The following is a 20,854-nucleotide window of genomic DNA, read 5'->3' on the forward strand; positions in this document are numbered from 1 at the left end:
CGATCCCTGTTGTACAGGAGGGTCACTGAGCGGGGGAAAGCGCACCTTGTCGACGGTCCTCTGTGTTTCGCCAGGTCGTGTGTGCGGCCTGGTGGACACTGGCTGTGACGACAGGGGGCTGAGCCGACACGCAGCGAGTCGGGTCGCTCAGAGGATCGGGAGACGGGCTTGTCAGACGCTTCAGCTTTTTTCTTTAACAAAAAGCCCTCAGAGGCGCTCGTTCAAATTCTGTGCCGTGAAGCGGGGCGAGTGGAAATATTTCACGCCGGGTCCCCCGCCGTCAGAATCTAAACCGCTGTTTGTTCTACAGCGGGAAGGTCATGGCTCATCTTTTTAAACAGTCAAGCTGTTGTCATCGATCCGCGGATCTTCGCAGTCACAGCCACGCCGCGGATCACCAAGACAGCGCCGCGCGCGCCGGCGTTAAAGCCCGTCAAACGTGTTTCGGTCCCGCGTGTTGCGACACGGAGGCAGACGTTCAGAACCGCCCTGTGCGCGAGGTCTCGGGTCTCGTTCAGAAGGCGGCGGCGGGTGTCGGTCGCTGTGAGAAATGGGGGGTTTATAACCTCGCAAATCATCACGCGTCGTGAAGAGAAGCTGTGCCGGCGGTGTAACGCCCTCATCGACACCCCTGACACGCACCTGTGCGACAGGCCCCCTGTGGAGACCCCCACAATCTCACACACGGACGCGCAGGAAACGGGGACGCGCACCCCGGATGACGCTCCCGCCCGTGTCGAAGAAAACTCGTCTCTCGATCGGGGGAGGTGGGGTCAGGAGGCGGGACCCGGTGCGGGGCTCACCCCGGTGGAGTCTGGGCGGGAGATCGACTGGGTCCCAAAACAGTGTGGGGACAAGAGCGATCGGAGCAGCCGGGCTCTGAAACGAGGGCGAGGAGTCGGCAGCCGAAAGGTAATCCAGCCGATCGAAGAGACGAGTAACTGGTTTCAGAGCTCAGGGAGAGAGGGGGGGGGGGGTGACTGGAGCTCGTGGGCATGGCGGGGCGCTTGCGACGGGGGGGGGCACTCGAGTCCTTGATCCGTGCGCGCGGGGAAGACGCCATCAGGCGGATCGGAGAGCAGCCTCTCGCACAGATCTGTGGGTAACCTCTCCCCCGCGGTGGGAAAGGCGCTGGGTTTCACACAGATCTCCACATTCGGAGTTGTGTTTCTCTCTCTACACAACACTTCGCTGTGACTGACCATGTTCTTCTTCAGAAGCGATTTTACCTTGTTGACAGAGACAAGGGAGTAAACAGGAAGTGTGAAATGAGCTAGAGGCTCTGCGATTGTGGCACTAATGTCAAAGTCCAGTAACGCGCTTGAATTGTCCGTTGACACTGCTGCTGAGCAGGGCAGGCAGATGAGCGAACAGTCACTGCAGTACAGGCTGAAGAGAGGTGGATGTTCACACTCTTCCTCACCCCTCACGCTCACGACAAACGAGGCTGGGAGTGTTGTGGCGAAACGTGTTTCGAGGATTTTGCGTGTAAATTTATTCTTCAGCAGATCTCCTGTACAGGCTACACGGGCTTCAGCAGATCACCTGTCCTGGCTCCCCAGACACACAGCTGTCACTGTATTCGGCACACCGCACTCCTGGGACACCCTGGACACATCGCAGCTCTGTGAATGTCTCCGCTGCCGCCTCAGGTCGGTCCCCCCACCGCTGGGGACTCGAACCCGGGCCTCCGGCGTCGCTCCACAGGGACCCAGCCAGCTGAGCTAGAGGGGAGATCTCCCCTTGACGAGGGGTCGACCTGCGAGTGTATGGATGAAAAGGCAGCCTGCGCCACCTGCCAACGCGCTGAAGACGCGGCGGGGAAGCCACAGCGGTCTCGTGCGCGAGCGCTGCGCTTGTGCCGGTGAAAGTAACTTCCCTGCTGCTCTCGTTCCCGAGATATAATGTCTAACGATTGACGTCTGACCTGGCACTGATGAGTGAGACCGGTCCGGTTCCCCTATGAGGTTGTGGGGGGGCTGAGTGACGTCACGACCCCGAAACGACAAGGCGCTACATCTGGGGAACGACAGCAGCGCCGACGCCACCTTCAACGGCACACGAGCGCAGCGCTGTCGAAGGAGGGGGGGTTTCTTCGTTTGTGCTGTCTGCAGGGGGGTGTTCTATGATTTCTGTGTATAGACGCGCATGGTGATAAACCCGCCCGTCATATTGACAGGATGGGGCGATTTTACACTTCCGCCACCTGATCTGAGACCCAGCACCCTCGCCAGAGGGTCATGCTTGTACATTAGAAACCGGGTATCCCTCCCAACAACCCCCACAGCCCGGCTCATGGGGTGGTCTTTTCCAGAGCCCGGGAGGGGACCATCAGTAGGAAAAAAAAGTTAAATATCGAGGGAACGATTTACAATGCGTGCGCACGAAAAGGCTAAATCGTTCCCTCGTTTTCTCTCAAAATAACGTTTTCTAACTCTGCCCTTCGCAAGGACAGGTGCGGCACTAGCAGTGAAAGAGAGCTGCAGTCCTCACTAGGAAGTTCAAGAGTACAGGAGCTACAGTGCCCTAATAACTCCTCCCCAAACCAGAATAAAACTTCATCAGTTCATCTCTCTCCATTATCCCAATCTACAGCAGTGTCAGACAGTTCGGCTTTATTGCACTGATATAAAGACACAGTAACGCGTTTGATAGTGTTTGATAGCGTTGTTGTTAGGAGCCGGGGATCATGCTGGCCCGTTAGACACTTTCTGTGTGCGTGCGACTTCAGTCACACAAAGAAAACGAAGGAGAAGAGGAAACGTTATTTCGTGTGCCCGAATTGTAAATCGTTCCCTCGATATCACTCCCCCCCCCACCGATGGCCCCTCCCCGGGCTCTGACGTGTCTGAAACCTACGCCAGTGAGCTTGGTTTTGTCCACAGCGCGCTTCGTTTCAAGCGCGAGCTGCTCGATGCCGCCGGCGTACCCTTGGGGGGGGGGGGGGCGGTCCCTGCAGCCTCCGGTCTCTTCGCCGACGCGCAGAAGACTCTTCGTCTCGGTCTACCGTGTGTAGGGTGTGCGGGTAGTGTAGTTCTCCCAGGCCCACATCCCAGCTCCCGTCCAGGCCAGTCGCCCTTCCTGAATACCCCGAGAAGCACACGCTGGTGTTATTTGGAAACATCTTTGAGGATGAATCACCCGCCAGCGTAACACAGAAGCCGTTGCGGTTCATTGTGTTTTTTTCATCAACTCTATATCTCTTTCACCTCGGAAGCTAGAATCTTCTGGATGCGGTCTGTCACGCTCGTAAACCCCTCCTGTTAAGGATGCTCCAGCCCTTCCTACTTTAGTGTTGATCTCCTGCACCTGCCTCCGGTTCCTGCCCCCCCTGCTATACAAGCCAGGCGTTTCTGCCAGTCTGGGCTCAGCTGTGGAAGATGGACACCCGGAAGTCCAGGAGCGACTCAGCGGCACAGGCTTCATCACGGTGTCCTGATCTTCTGGGTCCGGGATGAGGGAGCGTCTGGCCCCGTGACCCCCTTTTATTCCCTCGACCCTCCGCCAGATCCCGCTCCGGCTTGTAACTCTGTTCGTCTGTCAGGATGGATCACCCGGTCTTGGACTATTGCTACACTCATGGATTCACCTCGGACTCCCTTGGACAGTTTGCCTCGGACACACCTCCCCCGAACACCAGCGCACCGTGGACACGCCCCTGTTTCCCTCCAGCCTCCTGCCTGCCTCTTTCCCCGTTTTCCTCACTCCTCCCCGGATTGTGCCGTCTGCCCAGGGTCCGGAAAGAGACGCGCTCGGCCGGCCGGTTTCCCTGCTGTAGCTCTTCTGCGTCAAAGGGGCCCTGCGTGTCATCAGCGGCGTGGCCCTGCAGTTTGTAAGAGGGTCTCGGAGCCGGGGGTCCGCTCTTGGACGGTGACGGTTTCATCCATGAGGGTCTGCTCATACCCCTTCTCCAACACTCCCTTGATTCTGGACACCCGCACCTGGTCACCCACATTGGAGTGAAAACTTGGGACAGTTTAATAATCATAATTCCTCACACTTACATAGCGCTTTTCTGGACACTCCACTCAAAGCGCTTCACAGGTAATGGGGATCCCCTCCACGCCCACCAGTGTGCAGCCCCACCTGGATGATGTGACGGCAGCCATAGTGCGCCAGAACGCTCCCCACACACCAGCTCTCAGTGGGGAGGAGAGCAGAGTGATGAGGCCAGTTCAGAGATCACCCTAGACTGTTCTCCAGCCCTTAAGGGAGTCGTCTGGTGGGACGGAGGCCGGAGATCGCTCACTAGCCGTGTGGGAGAACTGGGGTTAGAAGAGCAAACGAGACCAGTTAGGACCCCAGTGGAGCAGGAGGTGTTTCTGTGGGGCGGCGCCTCCACGTTTTTGTGTTGATAGTTCCGCTGAACCTCTCTACCGCCCCAGCCCCCACGTCGCTGGCCGGCACGAGATTTCCGGTCTTCTAGCGTTTGAGAGCACCTTGGGAGGTCCCGCTTAAGAAATTCCTCTCCCCTCGGCCGCTTGTGGCGTTGTGTAGGAGGAGCGCCCCTCTTCGGGAGAACACTTCGGGGGGTTCAGCCCCTCCAGAGGTTCAGCCCCGGCGGATTTAGACGACGCGACTGTCCATGTGGAGATGTCACCGGCGCGCGCAGAAGAGACTCACACGGGATTTCATTTTTAAAAGTATATTTTCTCAAAAATTAGAAAAAAAACAAAGCAGGGTTTCCAGAGATATTTACAAGTCAGGAGTACAGCAGGCTGGTAGCGAGTTATCTCGCCCTCTCTCGTACATGTTATTTTTCCCCGTTTAAATGTATTATAGTAAAACAATTTAAACACAACATCATCTACAATTACTATTATATTTCTGACCTCATCTCACTGCCCGTCAGTAAACCCGTCTCCCAGTGTGAGCAGTGGACAGAGAGCTGGGAGAGAGTCAGCCTGTGTTCATGAGTCAGTGACAGGTTTAATCTCCACACTGACAGCAGGCAGCAGCTCAAGGTCTTTATCTGAATCCCAGGTATAGAAGACAGGATAGATCTTCTCCCCCTGAGGGAAGACCATGTCAGTGAAAGTGTAGAGATGAGCTCTGGACTCCACTCTGTAAAAGGAGACCTTCCTCTCCTCAATATCCACACACACCCCCAGCTTCCTGGGCCGCAGACTGAGGGGGAGACGGGTCACAGGGTCAGTGAGAGCAGCGAAAACAGACCGGTTAGAGTCAGAGAACAGACACCAGTAACCCTGCTGGGGAGAGAAGATGAACCATCCTTTCCTCTCTGCAGACTCTCTGGTCACTCCTATTATCCAGTTATCATTCACCTCCACCTCCCAGTAGTGTCTCCCTGAGGTGAAGGCCTCCCTGCTCACGACACAGCACCAGTGATCAAATCTGTGAGGATTGTCAGAGAGACTCTTCTTCTCTCCCCGTCTCACTCTCTTCCCATCCTCAGACAGGCTGAGCCCACAGTGAGCTGTATCAGGGTCCAGAGTCACAGCAGCTGGGGAATAAAACACAAACATCACAACAGGCTACTGCCGATCACAGTCCAACTCAACTCCATCAGACTGTGAAACTACAACCCGACCACTCGCTTTCAAACACTTCACAACCCACCACAACGACCTGTATACTGTAAGAAACTGGACAGCCTGTCTGTTAAACCGGTTTATTTCAAATCCCAGTTCAGCAGCTCGTTCATCTTCTCTAAGACCATTTTCCTGATGACGTAGAATAAAAAAAGTGCTGAATTCAAAGACTGCATAATGCTCGTTTTTACAGAAAAAAAATATAATGGAAAAAGCAAAACCTTGCTGAGATATAAGAAAGCCTTCCCCCTTACTTTGAAAATGCGAAGAAATATCCAAAGTGTTCAATTTAAAGCAGAAATAACACATCCAGAAACCCGGAGAGAAAGACGAGAGAAACAGAGGCGCTCATACTGACTTCAGACTGCTCGCGCTCACTGTCCGCCTCTCTGATAGGAGACACCAGCTGTCAATCAGTGAGCTCTGACCACTGACAGATGGGGGCGGGGCTTATACATGCCCAGAGCGAATGGGGGTTTTAATCGATTCAAGAAGCTTTATTCGCATGACTAATGAATACTGACTTAATATTCTCCTTATACTTAATACTTCAGCGTAAACTATTAATACTGTAACGCAACGGGGGCTCCGGCAGGCGCCCTTGCCGCATCTGGTCGGCCCCATCACAACTGGAGGCTCGAACCCGGGACTTCCGCGTCTCTCTGCAGCGACCTAGCCCCGTGAGCTTAAGAGAGATCTCTTCACAGCCCAGTAGCTGTGGTCCTGCTATCACAGGGAAGGGCGGTGACGTCACCCGCTCTGGTACGCCGGCTCTTACACACACTTGTCGGCCGTAAGCGTTACAATACTTAATACTGAGTAAATACTCCCCTTTGCCTGTCTGCCTGTCAATCTAGTGACGATCAAAGATATTCTTATCAGCTCTTATTTTTGGACTCCTGGAGCCTAGAAAGGCTGACACAGTCACCTACATGAATTTATAAAAACACCAGCAGCCATATCATTCTGCAACTCACAACTGGCAGCCCACTGCAGCTCAGCAGGTGTGAGCCTGGTCAGAACCTGGATGGGAGACCTCCTGGAAAAAACTAAGGCTGCTGCTGGAAGAGGTGTGAGTGGGGCCAACAGGGGGTGCTCACCCTGCAGTCTATGTGGGTCCTAATTCCCCAGTATAGCGATGGGGACATGATACTGTAAACAGGCGCTGTCCTGTGGATGAGACTTAAAACCAAGGTCCTGCGTGGTCATTAAAAATCCCAGGGTGTTTCTTGAAAAGAGTAGGGGTTTAACCCTGGTGTCCTGGCCAAATTTCCCCCTGGCTTTTACCCATCATGGCCTCCTAATAACCCCCTCTCTGAACTGGCTTCATCACTCTTTTCTCCTCCCCACTGAGAGCTGATGTGTGGGGAGTGTTCTGGCACACTATGGCTGCAGTCGCATCATCCAGGTGGGGCTACACACTGGTGGTGGTGGAGGGGAGTCCCCATTACCTGTAAAGCGCTATATAAGTGTAAGCAATTATTAATAATACCTGAATTCATTTCTGGGCTCAGAGCGCCTTTATTTCAAAGATAAGAGAGGTCGCCCTCTTCTGGACACTGCAACTCTGAAGCCATCATGACAACATCTTCCTCTGATATTTCACACTTATTCTGTGTAGAACAGGACACAGTGTCAAACACTGATTTACTCCACAGGAGAGTCTATCAGTCTGGAAACACAGACACCCTCTAGATCACTCCTGTTTGAAACGAGGTCCCCAATATCACAGGCAAACACCCCAATACACACTCACTCTGGTGGGACTAGTGAAATAATATTGACACTCCAGTGTCATTCTTAGTGAAACACACCACTGGGTCTGTTAATGACCAGGACCATGTGAGAACACCAGCTGGGCTGAAGAGAAAGACCCCAAAGTTATTACCCCTGGCCAGTAAGAGGAGCCCTACAGCCCCAGTAAATACCCCTCTTAATTTAACCATGAGCACCTGACTCTGACATGTCTGAGCTGATCTGAGGAAAACAGGCTGTACTGTGACCCCAAGCTTCTCTCTGTCTGTGTGTCTGTGTCTCATGGAGAGCAAGCTGGGGTACTGTATGTGAAAAAATGAATTCCTAATGCAAGAGATTGTATATGGCAAATAAAGAGATCTTGATCTTAAACGTGTGTCATTTTTACCATTTCTGTGACAAGTAGAATTGACACAGCTTTCCAAACATCTGTTCTTCTTGATGTGAAACTGCAGAAACATGTCCTGTACAGAGTGTTTCCTCATTCTTTCAAAACTGAACAGAATACATTTACGATGACTTATACCTGCTGTTGGCTTCCTGTTACTGTTGGTCCCAGTAAACAGCAAGCCAGCAATGGACAAACTGTGTAACAGGTTGTGTGTCGTCCTGAATTCTTTTTTTTTTGTCTGTCATTCCCCTATCTCTTCACAGTCATCTGCGCAAAATACACAGAAATACTGTTTCTTCCCCCTTCAACTTATACCTCTCCTGCATTTTACTGTGTAATTCCCAATTCAAGTGTATTTGATGTCTGCAGACTGTAGTCTTAAAGCGTTTGAGGTTTTTGTGCTTAAAGATTTAGTGACTGACCAACAATAACCTAAGACATTCTTATTTTGGCAGGATATCAAGAACAAATGATGTTGGGTTTTCCTATCGCTCTGTTTGTTCAGACAGATCAAGTCCTGACTGTTTCTTCCTGCTAACCCATCAGCCTGGTTGATGTGTGAAGAGAAGCAGCCATTTCTCAGACAAGAGAGAGGCTTACAGGCCCCAGAGGAGCCCCTGTACCAGAGTCACACTGCTGCCGCTCACAAGAGGCTGTGTGTCTGTGAAGCTGCAGGGGAAGAGCACTGTCATCATACCATCATTATTGTGAGACTGGCTCTGCTCCTGAATATTCCAGTTATTCACAAATCCAGGGTCTCAGACTCTGACACATTCTGACAGATGGAGAATGGCAAAGGGCTGTGGCAAGACGGACTTCCCAAGGAATTCTACACCTGCTTCAGGAACACCCCAGTGGCAGACCTGGTGGAGGTGGAACAAGAGCTCTTCCATCAGCAAAAAGCTTGGACACAGGATGAGGGAAGGTGTCATCTCCCAGCACATCAGGAGGGGTTCAAAAGATGCTCTGCATGGATATCAAGATCGTGTCCAAGCTACTGGCCATTAGATTGAGGACCTCCCTGCCCCACATCACCAACAGTGACCAGACATGTGGGGTGGGAGGGTGATAAGTCAGCTGGAACCTCCAGCTCACCAGAGATGCCATCACCTGGGCCGAGGACCAGAACGTGCCCATGATGGTGGTGAGCCTGGACCAGGAGAAAGCCTTCGACACAGTAAACCACAGCTATCTGTTCAGAGGGCTGGAGCACTTCAGATTCTGAGAAAGTTTCAGTTGCTGGACAGAGATACTGTACTGTGGGCAGTAGGGTCAACATGAACAGACATCTTTGGGATTTAATCCCCCAGGAATCTGGAGTAGGTCAAGGGTGTCCTCTTTCACCTCTTCTCTATGTTCTCATTACAGAGCTGTAGGCAGAGGCACAGGGGAAGTCCTCAAGATCTCCCAGTACACATGACGCTGTTCCTGATTTCAGACAGGGGGTTGCAGAGTGGGCTGCAGGTCAGGGAGCAGTACTGCAGAGCGTCAGACTTTAGGCTAATAAACTGAAGGAGCAAGGGCAAGCTCTTTGGACCCTGGAGGGACAGGAACATGCCGCCTGAAGGTCTCAAGCTTTGCATGGAGCCCCTAATGATACTGGTGGTTTCATTCCAGAGCCAGGACAACAAGAACATAAACTGGACAGAGAGGACCGTCAAGGTCAACGTGTAACTGGGCCTGTGGAAGACTCGCATGCTGACTCTCATGGGGAAAGTGAGGGTGCTAAAGGCAAACACCCTGCTGGCTTTAGCTGACCTGGTCGTGGTGTACCCTCTGTCAGAAAGACAAAGACAAGCGCTTCAAGGGATGGTGGAACAGGTATGAGTACATCACAAGGAACCAGATGTGCCAGACAGTGAGGAAGGGGGAGAGATGTGTCGAATTTCCCTCTGAAACTCCACTGCATCTTCTTCTGCAACCTCTGTCACTAGGGGCTGGACCCCATCAGTCACAATTCTCAGTACTTTGTCAGGCTGTGGTTCTCCCTCCCAATGAAGCATCTGATCCAGTGTCAAACACAGTCCTAAAGCAGAAAACTGACCGGAGACCTACTAGGAGGTATGAGGCCATGAGACAGCCAGAGCTCTGCACCAACAAAAGGCACTATACAAGGAAGAGGAAGGAGGAACTAGTCACCAGGGAGAGACAGATGATCCTACAGGTCACCGGGGAGGGGCTGACGATCCCATGGGAGACCTGGGTAAAGACTCAACCCAGAGGACTAGACAACAAGCTGAAGGCCCTCAGCTGGATGACTGTGCACCAGAGCTGGTGACCAGAGAGGTGTCATGCCCTCTGCAGCCAAAGGGCGCTCCTACTCTGTCCTGTCCCCAGTTCCTTGTGCTTTGCTGTCCTTCCGGTGTCTCTGTCTCTGGGGATATATATGTCCAGGTCTCTCATTCCCCTTCGCTCATCATTGATGTTCGGATGTCCTGAGACCCGCCCAGCACCAGGTCGCCCCAAGTCCGCTGCCTGAGGACATTGGTTTCTAAACGACTCCTGAACTGCTGAACTGTTTCATCAGAGCAAAAGAGCACTGGATAGGACTGAGGACTGAAGAAAACCCAGAAAAACTGTTCCTTAGTGCTTCTGTTGAGAAATGGACAATCGCAGTTTCAAAGCCAGGACTGCAGCCAGTGGTAACACCCAGGAGGCTTGGAGGGGCTCTTATTGTGTGAACCAGCCTCACTGACGACTTGCAAAATAGAATGATTGATAATGGACAATCACTCTTTTTGAGACGATTTAAATTCTGTAGAAGAGTTGTTGTCAGAATTGTATTCTCTGTAAGCACTGTGCACTGCACATTGTTGTAATAAAGTGCATTTTCTTAAATAAACTACACCCACTGGAACTTCTGTGTCCATCTGTGTGTTTGACACAGTGTGTCTCTGATCCTCACAGAGTGACTGTCTGCAAGCTTGACTTTCTGAATTCAGACGTGTATCAGCATGTATCAGAGTGTGAATCAATGTGTGTGTGTCAGAGTGTGTATCAGTTTCTGTATCACTGTTCCTGCTGTGTGTTTGAGCTTCAGGTATATTTCAGAGGGGAACTGTTGTGAAAACAGACTCACAGTGTAAAAGCTCTGCTCTGGACCCGGGCTCTGGAGTCAGCAGACTGTAGACTTCAGTCACTGGGGAGACACACAGAGAAATGTCTCATCAGGGCTGCAGTAACAGAGTAACAGGAATAACATGTTCTACTGGACTGGGACTGTAGCCCCTATTAAAACGTTCCTGTTAAACTATATACAGCACAATATAACAACACACTTACTGTCATAAAGATTTGTGAGACTGGAGATTTTAAGACATTTCACCTAGAATTTGAATCATTGACTGATAAGCTGCTCTGATAAATACAGTCACTGCACAAAAAATACATTGACAATATAAGAGAGAAACAGGAAATATATAAGCTGTCCAAAAAGACATCAGTGTGTTTCTCTACTAACCTGTTATGGAAATCTTTATTGATTCCTTCTTGCAGAGATCCTCCAGTCGCTCTTTCAGTCCAGAGACAGCTCTCCTCACTGCCTCAGGAGAGAAGTGTGGACGGACAGGGATGCTGGGTGAGTCTCCAGCTCCAGGAGGGACACAGACAGACTGGAAACCCTGCAGCAGGGAAGAGAAAGAGGAGTTTCCAGTCAAACACAGCACACATTCCTGAGGAGAAGCAAGGAGCAGCTCTGTGTGAGAGACACCCTTCTGTACTGCAGAGTCACAGAGCAGTGATGTTACCTGGAGGAAATGGATGTGATTCTCTGTGTGTGAGAGCTGGTTCAGCTCAGTGTCTCTCCTCTTCAGCTCAGTGATCTCCTTCTCCAGTCGCTCTAGAAGTCCTTCAGCCTGACTCACTGCAGCCCTCTCTTGAGCTCTGATCAGTTCTTTGACCTCAGAGCGTGTTCTCTCAATGGAGCTGATCAGCTCAGTAAAGATCCTGTCAGTGTCCTGTACAGCTGTGCGTGCAGAGCTCTGAGGGAGGAGACACACAGTGGATTATTACACAGGAAAACACTCAAACTACATTATGCTGTATGCTCTGTTTCCAAAGGGTACTGTCCAGTGTCCAGCTGTGGAAATGTGTGTTTTTGTGTCCACTTATCTGGTGAATACCCACTCTGAGTGACTCCACAGCCTGTCTCAGCTCCTGCAGCTTCTTCTCTCTCTCCTGGAGTCTCTGCTGGGTTTGTGTCTGTGTCTCCCCCAGCTGCTTCTGTGGAGAAACAGAGACACTCAGGACATTTCTGCTGTAAGACAATCACATCACAGAGACACCCCTTAGAGTCACCCTGGGAAAACCACACTCTGTATCCCTGATGTCTTATCCACATGAGATGTGTTTCCTGGTCCTGTCTGACATGCTCCTGTTTCATGTCTAATCTACACCGGCAGCGTGTGCAGCGCAGCAGACACCTGACACCTGGGTCTGCACATCTGTATGTGAGGTGAAATGTAAAAAGAAGATAATTGTGTTTCAAATGATATATAAAACATCATCTAGAGATAGTTCAGGTGGGGAGCTGCGTCAGCATGCGTAGGCTGCAAAGGAACAAGCAATAGGTTTATTCCATACTGAAAAAAAGAAGAAAGAAAACACAACGTTTCGGCCGTGGAGCCTTCTCACACCTGAAGAAGAATAAACCTATTACTTGTTCCTTCATAATCTAGAGATTTCAGATTTCATTCATCTCAATATACACTAGTGTCCTGACTGCTCTCGGCATCTCAAAACAGAGGACTACAGCAGTGCTGATGAGCCTTGTTGCCACTAGTTTCTCTGAGTGGTCAGAGGAGACCCTGTGGCTGACGTGCTTGACCGCTGGATGAGGTTCTGGACCAGGCAGACCCTGTGTCCGACCACATCTCACATCCTGTCTGCTTCTGGGAAAATTCAGATCATTTCAGAGGACAAAAGGAAACATGTTCTGTGTCAGATTGACTCCAGCAGAGCCCAGCGTGAGTCTTGTATTTAATAAAGCAGGTGAAGGTATTATACCACAGTTCACTGGTTTATGTGTCTGAGATCCACCACCTGCCTATTAGATCCCCTTCCCAGCACTTTATTTCAATCCTGTTTCTCTGCTTCTGTCACATAGTTCTCAGTATAATAAATGAATCCTTGAGCACTGATGTGGTACCAGTGGATTCACAGCTGCTGCTGTTACCCCTGTGTGAGAAAAAGAATCATGGCTCTGGACAGCCTGAACAACTTTCACCCTCTATCCAACTTTCATACCCTTTCATTACCTTTTCATGCAGAAAGTTTACAGTGTGCTGTTAGATTTCAGTTAAATAATCCTCTTTGAACTCCAATATGGTTTCAGACAACCTCACAGCACAGAAAGTGCCCTGGTCAAAGTCACTAACGATCTTCTAATGGCTTCTGATTCTCGTTCTCTTTCTGTCCTCATTCTTACTGAACTCAGTGCTGCTTTCGACACTGTCAGCCATGACCTCTCACTTTCTTGTCTTGAGACTGTGTTTGGAGTTTCTGACACTGCTCTTCAATGGTTCCAGTCTTACCTCACTGATCACTTTCACTTTGTCTCTCTCTCTGCGATTGTAGCTCTGAAATTGGACTCATTAAGTCTGGTCTTCCTCAGGGGTTGACACTGGGCTCCCTACCCTTCAGCATGTATGAGTTCTGATGATACTCAAATCTGCAGTACAGTACGTCCATACTAAACTGACACTGACATGTCTCTGCTCTAATTGCTTCTCTGACATAAACACATGGATGACTCACAATTTCCTTCATTTAAACTGCTACAAGACAGAAGGCATGCTTCTTGGCACACCAATGCAGTATCCTTATTTGTGGATGACACTGTACTGGAGTCACAGTCTTGGGGGTGATATCTGATCTAGGCTTGACATGTGCAACAAATTGTCAAAACATCATTCTTCCACCTCAGAAATACTGCCAGGCTGCGTCCTATGTTATATCTAACTGTTGTTGAAAAGCTGGTCAACTCTTTCATCTTTACTCATATTGACTACTGTAACACTCCACACGCTGGGGTATCTAAACCCACACTGAACAAACTTCAGTATGTCCAGAATTTGGCAGCCAGAATCCTGATTAGGTCTAGTGCAAGTGATTACGTTACTCCTGTCCTGGAGTCCCTGAACTGGCTTCCTATCAGGTTTCATGTCGACTTCAAAATCCTCATGATCCCGTAAAAGTCTCTGCATGGCTTGACACCTCAGTACCTGTCAGAGTTACTATCATCCTACTCCCCACCTCACAACCTTCACTCTTCTAATTCTGGTCTCCTGTCAGTCCCCCAAGACAGCACTCTGGGTGACAAGGCTTCTCCTGCTGCAGCCCACAGCTCTGGAATTCTATCCCTATGGATATCATAGAGTCACCTTCCCTGAGCTCTTTCAAATCCAGACTCAAAATCTTCTGTTTCAGAAGGGTTTTAATTTAACTGGGTCTGTTTCTGCTTCTTTGCTTTTATACTGTTTTCCAAAACCCCCTTCTACCTTCTACCTTTTGTGTTCTGTAAAGTGCTTTGAGAAACCATTTTAAATCTATCATATAAAAATAGAGTTTATTATTATAAATAATAATACTATTGTGCTGAAATTAAAGCAGGACTTCATTAATGAGGGTGCAGTTTCCTCTAGAGGTGTTGAGTGTGTTGTGCATTAATGAGGGTGCAATCTGTTCTAGAGGTGTTGAGTGTGTTGTGCATTAATGAGGGTGCAGTCTGTTCTAGAGGTGTTGAGTGTGTTGTGCATTAATGAGGGTGCAGTCTGTTCTAGAGGTGTTGAGTGTGTTGTGCATTAATGAGGGTGCAGTCTGTTCTAGAGGTGTTCAGTGTGCTGTGTGCAGTTGTACAGGGTCACTGGTGCTTCATGAGCAAAAAGGGAAACAGGGAAGGAGAGGAGGAGGAGATAATGAACAACAGACAGAAGAACAGGAGACACTTCAGAGACACAACCAGTGAGGATCACAGCTGAGTACATGAGCAGAACTCAACAGTGGTGATCCAGCATTACAGATACAGTAAACACAGTCCAGAGATCACTTAAAGCCCCCAAATAAACTAAATATCCTTTTTACATGTTGTACTAGACACTTTATGAACAGACACAAAGTCCTCACCTGTTTCTCAGTCCTTCCTGCTGCAGCTGAGACAGTATCATGGCCTCTGTGTTCATCCAGTAGACAGAGATAACAAACACACTTCTGGTCAGTACGGCAATAGACCTCCAGCAGTTTGTCATGAGTGGAGCAGATCTTCTCCTGCAGTTGTCCTGTGGCATCAACCAGCTTGTGTTTTTTTCCTGGATTGAGCTCATTGTGTAGATCAAGGTGAGTCTGACAGTAAGAGGCCAGACACACCAGACAGGATTTCACAGCTCCCCTCTGTCTCCCAGTGCAGACATCACACAGCACATCTCCAGGGCCAGCAGGACTGTGAGCAGGAGGAGGGCCACTGAGCCCTGTCTCCTTCAGTTTCTCCACCACTTCAGCCAGGATGGTGTTTCTGTGAAGATCAGGTCTTGGAGTGAAAGACTGTCTGCACTGGGGGCAGCTGTATATCCCAGTCTGATCTTCCTGATCCCAGCAGTTCTTAATACAGCCCATACAGTAACTGTGTCCACAGAGCAGAGCCACTGGATCCTTCAGCAAATCCAGACACACTGAGCAGCTGAACTGGTCCTGAGAAACTGAAATACTGCCTTCTGCCATTTTTCTGACAAGTAAAAACTGCACAGAGAGGAGCAGTAGAGACGGAGCTGCAGTGAGGCTGTTTCTAGTGAAACGAAACTGATCTCTGAGTTTCACTTCCTGGATCTGCACAGAGCTGCAGGGGTGTGAATATTAGGGGGTGTGGTTGTTAGGGGTGTGATTAGGGTTGTCAGGGGGTGTGGTTTAGAACTGCAGTTATGAAACGGCTTTGGTGGTTGTTGTTTGGGGAAGGTGTGTGGTTGTAAGAGAAGTGACTTTCTGTGTCATTTTGGACTCAGCCTGACAGAAATAAGTTTTTTTAATAAACGTCGATGTCAGTAGCTGCTCAGGTGAAGTCAATCCAGTGGTTTGTGTTCCCAATAATCAAAACAATATAATACTAACTCGCTCACACAGCATGAGAAGATCAGAGCATGATGGTGACAGACAAGAGGAGGCCAGCTGGCCCATCCAGCTGTTTAATCGTTGGGAGTTATTTGGCTCCAGGATCTCCTCCAGCTGTGTCTTGACAGAGGGGTGTCACAGCTCCACATGGTGCAGAGGATTTCACTGTCCGGGTGTGAGCTCTTACTGCGAGCAGTCCAGCCTGCTGTGTCTCTCTCTCCAGGCCAGTGAGCCCAGCCTGCTGTCTGGCTCTGCCCTGCAGCGTGTGGGCCAGCAGGGTACGTCCAGGGCTTTGTGCTTCACCTGCGCAGTGACCCCCCTGTGAGCCGCACAGACCTGCGGAGCGCTGCAGAGAGTCACGAGCCCATCTCTCCCCCGAGAGACGCTAGAGGAGCAGATGGACAGGGCAGTGTCATGTGGGTGTGATTGTGATCTCCATCCACCCAGCGCAACAGCGAGCCCCTGATCTCTGTGTGCAGCAGCTCTCCTTCCGTCCACAGGGACTGACAACACCCCACGTGTCTGATAATTACTAGAAACTCATTAGTCTGATCATCTCATCTCATGTTACTCTAAGGGGTTGTGGAACCTGTTTCACACTCCCACCACTGTTTGTGTAAAGCAGTACTCCTGTGCTGTGATGGAAACCCACTTTCTTGTCAACACCTCTGAGAAGTTAATCAGCCTGGATACAGTAAGTCCCTCCTGTATCTCCTGCAGCTGAGATTCACTGGTGTTCAGTGTGACATTTTCAGAGGTCGTCTGGTTACAACCAACTGGAATCTCAGGGCTGTACTCCTGAGAAAAGCCAGGATTTCGTCCTCAAGTCTTTTACAACAAAGGCATCCTAAAACACAAGCAAGTTCCCTCTTTTAGGAAGAGAACCACAAGCAAATGGAATCCTTAATACAAACGCCTGTCACGCTCGTAAGCCCCTCCTCTTAAGGAGGCTCCAGCCCTTCCTAGTTTAGTGTTGATCTCCTGCACCTGCCTCCGGTTCCTGCCCCCCCTGCTGTACAAGCCAGGCGTTCCTGCCAGTCTGGGCTCAGCTGTGGAAGATGGACACCCGGAAGCCCAGGAGCGACTCAGCGGCACAGGCTTCATCACGGTGTCCTGATCTTCTTGGTCCGGGATGAGGGAGCGTCTGGTCCCGTGACCCCCTTTTATTCCCCCGACCCTCCTCCAGATCCCGCTCCGGCTTGTAACTCTGTTCGTCTGTCAGGATGGATCACCCGGTCTTGGACTATTGCTACACTCATGGATTCACCTCGGACTCCCTTGGAGAGTTTGCCTCGGACACACCTCCCCCGAACACCCCTGTTTCCCTCCAGCCCCGGCTGTGGAGCATCTTCAGGTGTGAGAAAGACAGGGCGGTCAGCAAAGGTAATGGTCTTTTTATCTGTGCTGCCTGCAGTTTGTCTTTGAGGACAACATGAAGGAAGTTAAGGAATTTCTACAGGTAACAGCTCCTCTTCCTTTTATCAGCTGTGAAATTCACACCTGAAGGAGGCGCAGGTCCTGAGCTGCAGAGCCATATAATGACGTAGCGTTTTCGGGGTTCAGGGGGGTCTGCGCCCTCGCCACCACCACCACTAACATTCGTTTTCTTAACTTTCTGCATAAACGATAACAAAAGAAATACAATCCAAACCAGAGAACATCTAACATTTCGAGATAAAAAGAATGGGTACACATAACGAAATCAATTCAGAATGATTCAAACGAGTTTAAACGAAATTAAATAGAGATGACGTCCGCACCGCTTAATCATGTAATGCTCAGGGGTGCTGCAGTAGAGCCTGAGAGCGATAACTTTGAGAGAATCAGGTGGCGGCGGCGGCGGCGGCGGCGGCGGCGATGCGACCGTATAATCTATCATTTTAGAGCAGCAGAGCACTAGGCACAAACACTCGTGTTGTTCATCTTGACAGAATATTCCATTCATTTCAAGGTATTTGTATACAGTGCCTTTCACAACAAGGTTGCCCCCAGGTGCTTAACATAGCAAGTGACCCTCAAGTTGTGAATACAGAACAGAAAAGACCAGGAGACAACGGAGGAGAGGAACCACAAACCCCTCAGTAAGGAGAGAAAAAATCCTCTGGGGGTCCAAGGTCAGCTGGCTGCCCAACCCCTTTGGGCATGCTAACATTATAGAATTAAAAAAGAAAGAAATGAATGAGGGTATTAATCCAGCCATCATGTCTTCTGTGTGTCAGTACTCCATGCAGATCTCTGTGGACCAGTAAATCCTCCTAAACGATAGCTATATCCACGAGGTCCCTCTTGGATCCATGGCAGTGATGCAGCATCCAGCTCAGATGGTGCCCAGCCTGGGTGCCATCCAGACGTGGGGAGGAGAACAGGATAGTCTGGTCAGAACAGATGTATCTGCCTGGTGGGCCAACACAGAGACACACAATGGCCTGTACAGCAGCACCAGCAGCCATGGCTGCAGCAGGCTATGATGTCAGCTGTGAGTAGACTAGGCTGCAGTCATGGGTCTTCAGTCTGGATCTGAGGACAGATTGACCCGCAGGTACAGGCGATGGACGCTGCGCATGGGGCCACCCGGAGATCATCCGCCGAGCTGTCGCCGAGCGATTTCGTTCAGCTGCGTTTGTCTTCCGGCCGGTTTAATAACCCGCTGTTCTCGCCCAGACGGCGACCCGGGGAATTGAAACGCCGCCGATTACTTCCAACCACACCTCGGCCCTCTTACAGAGCCGCACAGGGGTCCTCACAGACGACACCCCCCCGACGGGCAGGCACGGCAGCGGAAGAGGCAGAAGCCCGAGTCCAGCGAGACCGCGTCTCAGAGCGCGTCTCCCCCACCACACCCCCGGCCCGCCTGGTCCTCCAGCACGGTTCCCCCTCCCTCCCCGCTCAGTGCCGCTCCTCGGTGTGAGCCGCTCTGTCGCGCTACGCCTAGTTCCTCGTCCCAGCGGCCGTGGGAGGGGTGAATCGCGCAGGCGGCCGAGATAGATAGATAGAGGAGACTTTATTGATCCTGTAGGGACATTGATGTGTTACAGCAGGCCAGCCCAAGACCAGCAAAAACAGACATCGGAGTAGTTATAAAACAAAAGACAACAAAATAAATAAAAATGAATAAATACATAGGTGTGTGCAAAATGTGCTGATCATAGTCGCTGTAAAAACAATAACATATGTGCAAAATGTGCATAGGTTTATACAGACTGAGTGTCCAAAAAGTCCAATGGAGCACCATGCTGTCCATAGACGAGCAGATGAAGGGCTGACAGTCCTGGTCCAGGGCAGCGTTCTACACCCTGACAGCCGCCGGGAGGAGAGACCTGCGGAAACGTTCCCTTGAACACCGCAGCTGGAGCAGTCTGGTGCTAAAGGTGCTCCGCTGCCCAGTAACAGTCCCATGAAGCGGAGGAGAGGCGTCGTTCATGATGGCTGTGAGCTTGGTCAGCATTCTCCTCTCGGCCACCACCTCCATGAGTACTGTAACACTTCGGGGGTCAGGCGGGCGCCCCTGTCGCATCAGGTCGGCCCCCCACCATCAGGGGCTCAAACCCGGGACTCCCGCATCACTCAACAGGGACCCAGCCCGGTGAGCCAAAGAGAGACCTCTTTACAGCCCAGTAGCTGTGGTCCTGCTATCACAGGGAAGGGCGGCGACGTCACCGCTCTGGTAAGCCGGCTCTTACACACCCTGATGGCCGTATGCGTTACACTCTCCCCCGCTTAACTCGCCATCCCCGGGCTATCCCATCCCACTGCTGACACCAATGTAATGCAACAGGGGCTCAGGCGGGCGCCAGCTGTACTCGTCAAAAAAAAAAGACGGCTCGTGGAGGTTCTGCGTCAACTACCGCAAGCTGAACGAGGTCACCCGGAAAGATTCCTACCCCCTGCCGAGGATAGATGACGCCCTGGACTACATCACCGGGTCGACCTGGTTCAGCTCCCTGGACCCCCGCTGCGGCTACTGGCAGGTACCGCTCGCTCCCGATGCTCGCCTGAAGACGGCCTTTTCCATCGGCCAGGGCCTCTGGCAGTTTACTGTCATGCCCTTTGACCCGTGCAATGCCCCGGCAACGTTCGAGAGGCTGATGGAGAGGGTGCTGGCGTCGGTCCCGCGGAACCAGTGTGTGTTGTATCTGGACGATCTGCTGGTTCATGCACGGAGTTTCGACCAGGCCTTGACGAACCTCCAGGCGGTGCTGGCCTGCATCCGCCGTGCTGGCCTGAGGCTCAACCCCCGCAAGTGCGAGCTCCTGCGGCGGGAGGTGACCTTCCTGGGTCATGTCGTTGGACCGCGAGGGGTGGCTACAGACCCAGGTAAGGTCGCTGCAGTGAGGGGCTGGCAGCTCTCTGGGGTTACTACCGGAGGTTCATCCGGGACTTTGCCAGCATCGCTGCCCCGCTGCACCGTCTCACCAACAAGGGCCGACCCGATGCGGCAAGGGCACCCGCCTGAACCCCGTTGCGCTACAGTACATACAAGTACAGCAAGTGGGGCTACCGTGCTGCTGAGGAGCGGGGGAAAACCCTTTTTGGTTTAGGATAAGGATGGACTGCGCTCTGCAACGGGATTGACTTTTTTGTTGTGACTTGTTATTCTTGTATATTAATAAAAAAAATGCCTTATTCCTCTCTGCTGCTTTGTGGTTACGGACTCTTGGTTCTCTCCTTCGACCACGGCTTCAGGATCACGGCTTGGCTTCGGTTCCCTTCTCCCTGGTTTGGGGGGTCACTGGCTTCCCCTGCGGACGTGGGGTTGTTTGGCGGTGCAGATCTCCTGCAGGGTCACTCCTCCGGCTCCCGCGAGTGGGTTCGTTGGCCGGATCTCTGACAGGCGGTTCGGAACGGTGACGGCAGGAGGTCTCGATCCCTGTTGTACAGGAGGGTCACTGGGCGGGGAAAAGCGCACCTTGTCGACGGTCCTCTGTGTTTCGCCAGGTCGTGTGCGCGGCCTGGTGGACACTGGCTGTGGCGACAGGGGGCTGAGCCGACACGCAGCGAGTCGGGTCGCTCAGAGGATCGGGAGACGAGCTTGTCAGACGCTGCAGCTTTTTTCTTTAAT

At 51.3% G+C, this 20,854-nt stretch overlaps 1 protein-coding gene across 1 annotated transcript; it reads right to left on the minus strand.

Moving 5' to 3' along the window:
* Positions 1-4,629: 4,629 nt before the first annotated feature.
* On the minus strand, positions 4,630-15,499 carry LOC148659623 (E3 ubiquitin-protein ligase TRIM39-like). The gene is made up of 6 exons (XM_088633854.1): positions 14,821-15,499; positions 11,824-11,919; positions 11,445-11,678; positions 11,159-11,318; positions 10,778-10,837; positions 4,630-5,464 (listed from the first exon to the last, which is right to left on the minus strand). Exons 1-6 carry the CDS (start codon positions 15,409-15,411, stop codon positions 4,911-4,913), a joined length of 1,695 nt encoding a protein of 564 aa, XP_088489980.1. The 5' UTR covers positions 15,412-15,499; the 3' UTR covers positions 4,630-4,910.
* Positions 15,500-20,854: the final 5,355 nt, after the last annotated feature.

This window comes from Lepisosteus platostomus, chromosome 6 (genome assembly GCF_059453375.1).
Source record: "Lepisosteus platostomus isolate fLepPlt1 chromosome 6, fLepPlt1.hap1, whole genome shotgun sequence".
Classification (NCBI taxonomy): domain Eukaryota; kingdom Metazoa; phylum Chordata; class Actinopteri; order Semionotiformes; family Lepisosteidae; genus Lepisosteus; species Lepisosteus platostomus.

What these genes read in the sequence shown, in the direction of transcription:
- LOC148659623 (XM_088633854.1), bottom strand. Translation starts at nt 15,411, where the DNA reads ATGGCAGAAGGCAGTATTTCAGTTTCTCAGGACCAGTTCAGCTGCTCA. An exon ending in CAGGAAGGACTGAGAAACAG is followed by an intron (nt 11,920 to 14,820) that starts GTGAGGACTTTG and finishes GTTTCTCCACAG; the next exon opens with AAGCAGCTGGGGGAGACACA. An exon ending in CAGAGCAGAGCTTTTACACT is followed by an intron (nt 5,465 to 10,777) that starts GTGAGTCTGTTT and finishes TTTATTCCCCAG; the next exon opens with CTGCTGTGACTCTGGACCCT.